The sequence below is a fragment of the Gallus gallus genome, chromosome 1 (assembly GCF_016699485.2).
Source record: "Gallus gallus isolate bGalGal1 chromosome 1, bGalGal1.mat.broiler.GRCg7b, whole genome shotgun sequence".
NCBI lineage: Eukaryota > Metazoa > Chordata > Aves > Galliformes > Phasianidae > Gallus > Gallus gallus.
In genome coordinates, this window is record NC_052532.1 from 4,207,392 (window position 1) to 4,219,666 (window position 12,275).

The window sequence follows — 12,275 nt, forward strand, 5'->3', positions numbered from 1 at the left end:
CTGCCTCCCTCCCCCCAGCCTCAGTGGGCTTGTTTTTTAAACCAAAGGTGCTCTGCAGAGAGAAGCAGACACTTCTTTCTTGTGGTTTGCATCAAAAGTCCTGCAGTAAGCTTACCACTGCATCTGCTCTAGCAGTTAACCAAACATGCACTTCCTTAGAAGTCACGCTTATGTTTGGCTGCTTTTGCTACACAAGGAATACAGTTGGGGCGTGGAAAACCCTGTCTCTGGTCAGAGAGGTGTTAAACCCTTCTGCTCTTCAGTTACACAACCACAAGAGGTGATTCAGCACCTTCCTTCCTCAGGCTGTGTACTTAGGCTCTCCCTGCATTGCTGCCAAGTGTAAACCACTGTGCCCTTGCAAGAAAACATCTCTACGAGATATCTAAAATGGTGTGTTGCTCAACTATCTTTAAATGCACAGAAATTCAGTATCTGGGCTGAGTCAGGCTATCTAGACTCCTTCCAATGCATGTGGACTTTCAGTCACTCCAAGATCAGTCCCCACTGAGGTGTTGAAGAAAGACCATGGAATCATAGAATAGAAGGTTGGAAAAAGAGCTCTGAGATCATCTAGTGCAACCATCAACTCATCCTCACTTTGCCCCTTAAACCATGTTCCTCAGTGCCACGTCTATCCTTTTCTTGAACACCTCCAGGAATGGTGACTCCACCACCTCCCTGGGCAGCCCATGCCAATGTCTCACCACTCTTCCTGAGAATAATGTTTTCCTAATACTCAACCTGAAGATGGTCAGCACTGCCCTTGAACACTGACCACCTCCTCACATCTGGCTCTGCAACCCTATAGATCCCGGTTACAGCTGTCTCATCTCCTGACAGCAAAAAGGAACATTTTACTTCTTGGATTTCTCTGCACAGCACAAAATCCTGCTTTAGCTGCTCACCCGTTACTGATGATTGCTATGAGCTCTTCAGTAGAAATAAACACATTCACATCCGGGGACAAATTGACCATGCTGTGTATTTTGTGGCATCAGCAGAAAACACAGGTTGCATTTGGCTTTTGAATTGCTGTGCAGTCATAGAAGAGCTACAGTTGCCCAAATGCCTGACGATCCTGTGTATTTATGGTCTGAACATCCCACAGAAAGCAGAGAGACATTTTAACAGCTTTTCCTAGCACCTCTGTTTTTTTTTTCCACATTTAATCACTTTCACACCCATTTTCCATCAGTATACAACATTTTATTAAACTGTACAAACAGCACTGGCATTTCAGAAATCCACTTTAACCATTCAAATTAAACATGAAACCCAACTGCACAAACTACAAGCACAGACCCCCCTGTACTTCATACAGCACAAACAAGAATTTCACAAAAAGTCATAGGGCTGAAATCTGCTTTCCTTTTCTTTTTTGTCAGTGTTAGGCACCTTTACTATCAGTCTTGCAGGATTCAGTGCCTGCAATTGCTGCCAGTGATATCCCAGAAGTGGCTTCACAGTCTGCAAGGCTGCATTCATTCTGTTGTGAGCTCCAGGTTAACAGTCTGTTCCAATGGAGCCAGAAAGGCACCTCCAAAAAGAATCTGATTTTGAGACCTTCTAGAATTTCTCTTCTTAAAGGGGCATTGTTCATGCAACAACACTCCAAATTTACACACTCCAGTTAGAGCCAAACACCAGCTGGGGTGACTTAAGTCTAAGATATTAAAGAATCCTCTGTTTGGACTTTTAATTTTGACACAGTACTTACTGGTGTAAAAATCAGTAGTTGGCAGGTTCTGCGTTTCCCCAACTTCTGAAGACAGCACAACTTTATTTAAAAATATCCTGTTATGAATGGGTAAGGGATGAGAATATTACTGACCTGCTACATTTCACAGCCTGCTAGAGGATAGAATATGCAGCAAAATATCCTGAAGTGAAGGGGAGAGGGTCACTCTCAACTGGTGTGCCATCAACTGAGGTGCTTGTGTCTGCAATGCATGACAAAGTGTCAGGGCACCATACAGGAAGTATATCAGCCTTTGTAAGGATCCATTACTAACATTCCAGTGAAATAAAGCAATCATTGGAAGGTTGATTTTATGATGCTTAAAGAAAGGTTTGAGGAAAACTCTTCCATATATCTGATTCAGTTTCAGAAAAAACTCCAGTAAGTCCAGTCCAGATTTTGCAATGATTCTGGTATGTTTGTGGACAGTTAAAGCTTTAGAACAGGGATTATCAATGTTTTCTTCTGGACTGCTACCTCCCATCTTTTCTGCTCAAGTACTGAGAGTAAAACCACTGGGTTTCTATACTGATCTTGATATTTGCAATTGCAACACTCCTCCTTTATGTTTGAGCCACTGGTTGAGATATATGAATGCTGGAAAGTGCACTTACAAAATTACTTTATCCCAGTGGACCTTATGGCATAAAAAGGAATCCTAAAACCTGTGAAGATAATTTTTTAGGCATCGGGAGATAATCGACTTCTTCAACACTCCTATGCACATAGGCACAATTCTGCACTTGTTCAAATGGAAGTTGCAAAGGTACCCAACCTGAAGTCTGCCCAGATGCCCTCAGGACCTGAGCTCAGCTCTCATTTTTCAGGAGGAGCTGGGTCCAGGTAAGAATTGCAGAAATAGGCACTGAGAACATCAGCAGTACTTGCTGCTTCTTATGGAGAAACCCATTGATTGTGTGTACAAGTACAGATGAAAACGTTTTGGCACCTCCTCCTTTTCAGATGTTCGAAACTCCAAGAACACAGGGAAAATAGAGAAGAGAGGCCAAAAGATACCATCACGAGACTTCATCGATGGTTAGTGAAGTGTGGCTGCCATCTCCTCCAGGCTGGAACAAGCTGAAAGCCTTCAGGCATGGTACAAAGTTTCACTGATGTGTTTTTCTGGTGGGTTCTTGATAAAAATAACCATGCACAGTCTTCAGCTGACAAAATGTTACTCAAATCGTATGGGGGATTCCATCAGTAAGGCAGATCTCAGGAAAATATATTCTCCATTTTAGGGTTGACAAAAGAAAAGTTGCGGAACATATTTTGGTCCATGCTGTTAATCAGTGCCCTGTCAGCACAAGACAGTCTAGGCTTTTCACTTAGAAATTCCTTGTCGAAGTTGCTACAGTCACTTGGAGATTTCTTTGAGAAAAGGAAAAATAAAACATTATCAAATCACTACACTAATACTCTTACATTCATTATAATGCTACTAGCCCTATCAGGATGATTCCTGTAGACTCAGTTTCACCAAGGAATCTACAATGTGTTTGTCTCCTTTTTTTTCCACTACAGTTAGTTACCAGAGCCCAGATAATGCACGGTAACTTGTCAGGCTGCACTGAAGTGCTGTCTGAACTTTTAATATCCAGCAATCAGTGCTAATCACTTTCTTATTACTGTCCTATTGCAGTAGTAATGAGAATACATTTTACATAAGAAGCACTGAGCCTGTGATCCATGTATTCTGCCATGCAGGGATGTTACAACACTGTAAAACAGCAAACTGGATCCACTGATTAAAAAATGCTTGTGAAAAACTGAAAAACAGAAGTCTGATGCACATATCAAAGTAAATTATTTTACTGTTATTAATACAACTTAACTGACTACCTGGTTACCGAAACTACTTTTTCTTCTTTATCTTCTGCTGTGAAGTAATAGATAAATCCTACAGAATGGGCTATACTTATGTGGATAAGGAAAGGCATTCTAAGTGGCACTCAAACCCCTCCTATGCTAACTGAAACAGGGATGAGTTCCCCACTTTCTTGTTTCCCAGGTGTGCACATGTCAGGCCTGGGCTTCATTTAGCCATCAGAAAGGAGTAGTACCAATGACAAAGGTGGGCAGCCTAGCCAATATGTGGATATAGTTCATAATTCTTTAATGCCTGTACAATGAGTGAGGCTATGGAAGATCAAAATTGTAGATGGTTTCAGCCATCTACCTTATATACATAACCAATGTACACAACAGACAGCCTTTACACAATTTAATCAGAATTTGGACACTTGAGCAAGGGTCAACATTTCCCATTCTGACTGCCCAAGACCAAGGTCCTCCTTCAATTTTTATGTCTAGAAGTAGGATACGTATTCACCTTTACAATGCTGACTCCATGAATCTAAACAAGATTAGAGCTATCTGATGTACAAGACCCATGTCTGAAAACTTTTGATCCTTAAATTAAGTAGATCAAAACGTAACTGTTGGTTCTGCCTTTGGTTTATTGCTTGCATGTTCTTGAGGGTATAAATATTTGGGGAAAGAATGATTTAGGAGAGGATGGCATGAGATAGGGGGAAATGAAAGAAGATGTAGCCTTACCACTCTTGGTTTGAAAGGAGGCTCTATCCTTCTTTCTTCTAAAGCTTCCCAGTTTATTTCCCTGAAAAAGGCATGCTGGCGGATATTCCCTCTTGCTCCTAGTCTTCTCTCTGGTTCTCTCACAAAAAGCTAAAATTTTGCAGAAAAATAAATGCCTTACTATTTATTATTTATTAATAACAGAGTAATCACTGGGATCCTATCAGATAGGGTCTCACACTTCAAACTCAAGCAGCACCGGTGATCTATGTCTTCCTGAAACAAGTGCTTTTTGAATGCTTTCATTATTATCACCTTATAGTGAGTCCCACTGCTCACAGAACAGAAGCTAAAACAATCTCTTATTCTCCATTATTTTGCAGTGGAATGCTGTATATTGCCCTGTCACTTTATAAGTACAGAAGTAAAGGTATGGACTGTGGGTCAAATGTGACCAAAAGTTAGTGATGAACAAGTTTAGTCACATTAGCTGAATCATACAGCCCTTTGTACATGCTTTCTTACCATGCTCAGTCATGAGGTAAGATGCCTTAGCTTAAATCATGTTCATAGTCAGCCCAAAACCTGACTGAGGGAAAGTAACTCGTTAGGTTAATTATGACGTCTCTAAGTTTTTATCTTGTAACTAACTCAAGAAGAATCTCCATCCCAGTCCAGAAAGGCTACAATGCTACTTGGCATAGTACTGAGAACGAGGCAGTGAAAAATAAAGTGCATTGATGGTAGGGAACCAAAAGGGCTAAGAGGATAGCCATTAGAGGGAAGCAGAAGAGTGCTTCACTCACAATGGACACTACACATTACTGTGTAGGAGAGAAGGGCCAAAAATCCATACAACATGGGGCAAAAAGACTTTCACCTGATCTACGGTAATTCTTACCTTTACCAAAATGTCCTTTGCATCCTTGTCAAGCCAGCGAGGGTAGAATGGGTTATCCATACGGATAGACTGGAAAAGCTCCTCTTCGTCTTGGCCATGGAAAGGAGATTGGCCAATAAGCATCTCATACAGGAGGACACCAAATGACCACCAGTCAACAGAGGTGTTGTATTTCTGCCCCAGCAATATCTGCCCAAAGACAGGAGACAAAGACAGATGTAAAGTGTCTGTTGTCAGTATTTCAGCTTCAGAGATGTGGCCAGGCTCTCATCCTTCAACAGCTGCTTTGCTCTGAATGTGACAGAAGAGGTACTTTTCCTACCTGAAGCATGAGCCAGAGCACCTGTCAGTGGTACAGGTGCTGTGGTTCAAGAAGCTCCTAATCACAGCAGCACTTGGGTGCCAGAACAGTATTTCACACTACGGACACTCTGAATAACAGTTTGTTTTCTAGTTAACTCCTAAGTATATAAATGACCCAAATAACTCCTTCAGGCCCTACATAAGCAAAATCTGCATTGTGCAACTGTATAAAATCCATACTGTTCAAATATTTATATTTGTTTTCAAGAGAGTGTCAACATGTCGAGAACTCAACATGGCCAAATTGCCTGTTTAATGTACTCAGACGCTTTGAAAAGCTTCATAAAAATGCAATGCTGTTGCAATACAAAGTACAGGCCCCTTTTAGTCAGCTCAAATGCGTTTTAGCTTCACATAGAACAAAGCATCTGAGGATCCTGAAATCATAACTCAGAGCTTTCCTTGGTATCCCAAATCCTTCTTCCAAGAGGTTTTGGTTTCAGCAGAAACTGACTAGGGCAGGTTGGCTGGGGTGATGATCTCCCTTATGAATCAGTTTCGCACTGTTTTCCCCTACAAACTTGTCCAGATACCACCAACCTCTCAGACTTCCCTGACACAGAATTAATCTCACCAGCCTTTAGATACCGGTTATGCAGATAAGAAAATCATGCAAATTTTAGACATCCCACTGAATATCTACCTGCTGTAAAATACAACCCTGGTTTTTCCCCTTTGGTTATCAAGGAGTCTAGACAACATGCTCATATTCAAAGCCAGGCTGGACGGGGCTTTGAGCAACCTAGTGTTGTGGGAGGTGTTCTTGCCTATAGTAGGGCGTTGGAACTAGATGATCTTAAAGGCCACTTCAAACCCAAACCATTCTATGATTCTGTAATATATAGGTAATTACATTACGGATGTCTAATGAAAAGTCTAAAAATCTTCTAAAGAAGACTATGGTGTCTAGAATTGTTATCAGGATTTTGGAGCTGGGGAGGGTAATAGTTCATTTTAAGCCATGATCTTGTGCTCACAACCTGGTTGCATTGCCATCTCCTACAGAACAGCTGCAGTGCAGGTATCAATGGCAAGCCATGAAAATGGCTTAATAACAGTGAAAAGAAACACCTAGACCAGTGTGTATAAATTTGTTGATAACTGAGATGATCTGATTTAGAGAGAGAATCTATATTTCTAGCTCTGGGGTACAGTAGACTTGTTTGAGTCTACTGTACTGCATTGTCTGAATGTCTTGTAAGTGCTTTAGAGAGGTGTTTGTCACTTGGACCTGGATTCATTTGATTTTCTAAAGGTTATGTGTTTTATTAAGCTAGTTATCCAGAGTCTTTCTAGAGTCAATGCAGGAAAAATGTTGATTTATCTAATTTATACATCTGCGGTAGGAAGGGATGAGTTGGCTTCTTGAAATGCTTGTTTTCCAACAATGCTATGAGGTACCACCTGGTGCTTCATTTTTTCATGTATTTTCTCATGTTAGGTGAGAATATACCCCCTTGAGGTACATGTGGTATCTAGCAAAGTAGAACCTTAGTATCTTATGTCTAAACCCAAGCTGATGTAGAGTGCTTCTCCTCAGTACAGGAGAAACATAGACCTGTTGGAGTGCATCCAGAGGAGGGACACCAAAATGATGCAAGGGATGGAACTCCTCTCCCATGAAGACAGGCTGAGAGAGTTGGGGCTGTTCAGCCTGGAGAAGAGAAGGCTGCGAAGTGACCTGATAGCAGCCTTTCAGTATCTAAAGGGGAGCTAACAGGAAAGAAGGGAACAGACTCTTTAGGAGGGTCTGTTGTGACAGGACAAAGAAAGATGGCTTCAAGCTTAAGGAGGGTAGATTTAGGTTGGATATAAGGAAAAAATCTTTTACAGTGAGGTTGGTGAGGCACTGGAACAGGTTGCCCAGAGATATGGAGACTTTCAAGGTGAGTCTGGATCAGGCCTGGGGCAACCTGATCTAGCTGTCCATGTCCCTGTTCATTGCAGGGGAGTTGGACTAGACAACCTTCAATAGTCCCTTTTGACTCTAAAGATTCTATGACTCTATGAACCTCTGGCAGGAGAATTGATCCATAAACTCCAGCAATACTTTCAATTTGGAGGTAAAATGTTTTATATGCACTTGTTGGATCCCTAAAATAAATGATAGTGTAGAAATAAAACCTATGAGCTATTTCTGACTCTCTCTTTCATGAAGTAAAATCATTGGTAATGGGTTATCATTTGGCTCTCCTTTAGGATCTAAAAAGATGTATTTTCTTTTTACAATGAAAGCATATTGAAATGAAATAAATGACAATTTCATTTTGATGGCAGAGCACACACCTGTTCTCAGGCAATAGAAATCCAGTTATTGAAAGGACTTGTCCTTGTGTCTGCAGTGGACTAATTTAGATCAGAACTCAGGTCTTGGTAGAGAGTAAATGATCAATGAATTATAGTAGAGGTGTAGGAAAAAAAACAACAAACAAGAAGAACAACCAAAAGCTTTAAGAGCAATTTGGAAAGCAGTGATATCCATCATGAAAACACTAAAATAACAAAATGGGATTCTGAAATGGAAATAAATGGATTTCAGAGTGATGTTGGACATGACACATGGATGAGTCTTAGATTCTTCTCTGAGATGAAAAATGTCTTCTTTGGCCTCATTTTGCCGCCTAATTAGTCAAAATCTCTTCACAGTGACATCTGTCATTGTTTGAACTCACTACTTCAAGGGAGTATCCTATTTTCTGGATGGATCTAGTCCAAACTGAAGTCTAGTGTCTGTGACCACCTGGATTTACTACATGGGCAGATGAAGGCCAAGTTTAGTTTTTCTACATCATGTATGAGGGCTGCTCTGAAAGTAGTATCTCCTATTTTATTATGTGGGCCCATAACGTCAGAGGTGGATGTAGAGGTTGAATCTTCCCACCAATATTTAGTTACAATTTGTTGCTGTGTGACAGATGGCAGCAGAGGGGCAGTTTGACAAAATGGCATCTGACATGGAAATGCATATGAAGCAAATATGTGGAACTGAACTCCTCTGCGAAGAAAAAATTGCACCTGTTGATATTCACTGATGCTTGCTAAACATCAGAGAAGACTTAATAGTAGATGTTAGCACAGTAAGGTGCTTAGTGATGCATTCCAGTAATGATGCCATTGCAGCACCTGTGAAACAGTGAGTCACCTCTGCTGGTGCAGATTTTTGAGCACAGCATGCAGGCTCTTGTACATTGCTGGTGAAAATACATTGCTAATGGTGGTGACTATGTTAAAAAATAGTGTTTTGAAGCTGAAAATTTGTTCTTTCAAATAGTGTTATTGTGCTCTTTGTATCTGATGTATAGCTTGCAAAGAAATAAATAGCAGGCATTACTTTCAGAGTGACCTATGTATCAGCAGATATCAAATGGGGAAGAAAAAGAGCATTTTCTAGTAATCTATGCTGCATGCAACCTGGAGACTGTCTCCAAGGAAGCTCCAGCCTCAGAGGACAGTATCTCACAGACAGCACAAATATCCAAGTCAAGCGGGTAATGCTCAGCCTTAACAAAACCTATGAGCTCCACCTTGCCCTCGTTAGCTCAAGCACATTCAGGACTGGACACAGCCACATCATCGCTAGTTTTAGGATCTCCTTCACCTGGCTGCAGCTTGTAGGGTTAAACTGAAATACATTTTTTAGCCTGGGACTGTTCGAATGTAGGCTATTGCATTTTGCAGCCTCCATTACCACTGACCAACAGTCATGTCTCAAGGTGAGTTCTCCGTCCCACAGTGGATATTCAAAATCTCTCAGCCCCACACCTACCTCAGGAGCAATATAGTCAGGTGTCCCACAGAAAGTACTTGTCTTTGCATCTCCAAACATGTTCTCCTTACACATCCCAAAGTCGGCAATTTTGATGTGCCCTTCACTGTCCAACAGGACGTTGTCTAGCTTCAAGTCTCTGTGGAGGAGGAGAAGGGAACACATATTTTTAAACTGTAACAGAGCCATGCAGTTTTAGCAGTGTACACCCTTCAATTTGTTATCTTCCTCTGGGTAGTGCCTACGTACTGCAATTACAAAGGGAGACTGAGGGTTGAAGGAGGAGCTTCTGTCCCTTGAACTTCAATATCCCTCTTCCTTGTTTCCCCTGTCCAAGCACAGACCTTTGCTGGTGAAGACTTTACCCACGTGCTGTTTTTCAATTTATTTTTATTTTTATCAGAAATTACATTGACTATTTGACTCTCTCAAAGAAGGTCACTTCTAATGCACTGTGTTACTCAGATGGTTATCTACAAATGCAGGAAAGATGGCTCTTCATCCTCCTACAGAACTCCTTTGCAGTGCCTACACAACAAACTGTTGTCATGGGGCAATTATTTGCTGTTTCTAGAAAACAGACAAAGAAATAGTAGGAGTCATCAATCAAAAAGAAATATAGAGACAACCAAGACATTTGCTTTCAGTGGCAGACACTCATGTTGTCACAATTTCCAGCTGGAGTGACTTATTTTAGTTACATCATTGAGATCAATCTCTGCCTGCCAGCACTGCTTTTATTCATCCGGTTGTCTGAAGTAAAACAAAAAGTCCATCACCTACAGTTTGCTTTTGCAATTTTGATGAGTCTCAAACTCACTGGCTTCAGAGATTGCAGTTGCTGCCAAAAATGCCCCTGCTCATTCACTAAAATTTAAGCCAACATTTCCAGACATGGGTGCAGGACACAGAACAGCTGGATTCATTATTCTTACTACATCAGAAGTTGTGTAGTTTCAGAAATGATTTCTATCCATTTTCCCAAGTGCTCGGTTAGCCCGGACTGAGATACTGATGGCTGTGAGTTCTCAGCAGACCTTATTTTCATTGTCTCCAGGGAAAAAAAGGAAAAAGAAGCAGGACTGGTCAAATTTTTTCTATCAAAGCCTGATACCCAAAGAAAGAGCTACTCATTCATATCAACATGTTACCTAATGTCTAACCAACATTCTGCCTACACTTTCCAACTCGGTATATGGCTCCAGGCTCTCACGATCTCTTCTTTCACAGGAAGACAAGTTGCAGAACCTGGCAGACCACTGGAGTAGCAGTTTCAAATAAAAATGTGAGTGATAAGCAAAAAGTCAACGTTAACAGTCCTGTCATGAACCCAAAACATCCTGAAAATACTTTTGATCAACTTTTGTTAAGAAGTTTGGGCAAAAACAACAGATACAGCTAAGTGGTTTGGGAACCACTGAGACTCTAAAAATCATCCTGGCTTAACGCTATTGAAACAGATCTCATGTTTATGCAACTGCCATCATGGGTCAATAGACAGCTCTCACAATGAGCACTAATAATAAATAATGAGATTTTATATGAATGAAAGTTTGATTTTAATGGGAGAGTGAATCGTAAATACGCCATTCACTTTTACATCTTTCTAACGTTCACACTATGTGACAAACATTGAAATAAGCTCATTTTGGCTTCAGGAAACATCACTGATTCAGTGATCTTCCTCATTTGCTTGTGACAAGCTATTTACTTCCTGCTTTTACAAAAGGCTGCAGTGTAATAACTAAGTTTTTTCAAGAAGACAAGTTAGATGAGAGCTCCCCAGAAATTCAGTTTCTCCTTTCAACCATTTCCTGATTTCTGCAGTCCCTCTCGCTTCCATCTTGTCCCCATCTTTTCTTACAGGTCCCAAGCACAACCTTTGTGCATCAGATCAAAACATCTACACATAACTTGCAAACTCTTAAGGAAGTGAACAAGCAGCACAGCAGATATTCCAAATTTCTCATGGTTTGGTTGAACTTACTCATCTCAATACATGGAAAGCTTAAACTGAGTGCTTACGCTGAGTGCTATATGAATGACTTGGTGTAAATGAATCAATTAGCCTGCTTTAATGTTAATTGGAAAGGGACTGAATTCCGAAGAAGGGCTCCAATCTGCCTTTTCTGAACAACCTCTTCAAAAGAAAACGGCCAGTCATTTTTGAAGGAAATCTGCATAGATGTGTAATGTCAGTAAATATCTCCAAGAAAGTCTCTCTGTTACAATCAGTACTTCCAGGGAAAGCACAGAAGTTTAACATATTAGACAATAAGGAGTAAAGTTACCTGTATATTATGCCCTTTGAATGGAGAAACTGCAGCCCACTTATGATTTCAGCAGCATAAAACCTGTGGGATAGAAAGAACAAGTTAGAATATATGTTTCCCAGAAGCTGTTTTCAGCTAGACCCCCCAAAAAATGGAAGTTTGCCTTCACAGGAAACAAAATCTCAGTGAGCCCCCGAAGGCCCTGAGCATCTCTAGAAGGCTGGATTTTATAGGATGGACAGTGTGAGATTCCCCAAACCATTCTACATAGCTAGCAGTTCATCTTCCACTGAAACTACTTCGGGAAATGGCAAGGATTTGATGTGTAGTCATCTTCAGGGCTTTGGTAGCCACACTGCATGGCTAGCTGTAAATTTTTGGTGTGTAATTGTTGATGTGGATGTGTCCTTAAGTCCACCTTAAGGTTGGAGGACATCTGGGCTTGGGAACAACGGAGAGATTCCTCAGCTTGTCAAATAGATCTCTTCATTGCCCACATTAATGACTTGTTTCCAAAGTTTTACCCAAGATGTGAAATAGCTAGCAGCTCGGTGGTCTTTCTGTGGAGACTTTTTGAGTTTTAGATCTTTGTTCTGAACAAGTTTCTGCCTAAGCTGCAGAATGAAAGTGCTCTGCCCAGAAAGGAGGAATGTAACCACCAGCTCATATTCCCTCTGTGTTGTTGTAAGG

At 40.9% G+C, this 12,275-nt stretch overlaps 1 protein-coding gene across 3 annotated transcripts in view; it reads right to left on the bottom strand.

Moving 5' to 3' along the window:
- Positions 1–1,187: 1,187 nt before the first annotated feature.
- The window catches only part of PRKCQ (protein kinase C theta), a 54,807-nt gene continuing 43,719 nt past the window's right edge, over positions 1,188–12,275 (bottom strand). For all 3 annotated transcript variants that reach the window (XM_040654341.2, XM_046909153.1, XM_040654348.2), the window contains 5 exons: positions 11,604–11,666; positions 9,313–9,451; positions 5,184–5,372; positions 4,304–4,432; positions 1,188–3,115 (listed from right to left, as the gene is read on the bottom strand). In XM_040654341.2, coding sequence (XP_040510275.1) covers positions 2,960–3,115; positions 4,304–4,432; positions 5,184–5,372; positions 9,313–9,451; positions 11,604–11,666 — 676 coding nt within the window. In that variant the 3' untranslated portion in view covers positions 1,188–2,959. The remainder of the gene's footprint in view (positions 3,116–4,303; positions 4,433–5,183; positions 5,373–9,312; positions 9,452–11,603; positions 11,667–12,275) is intronic.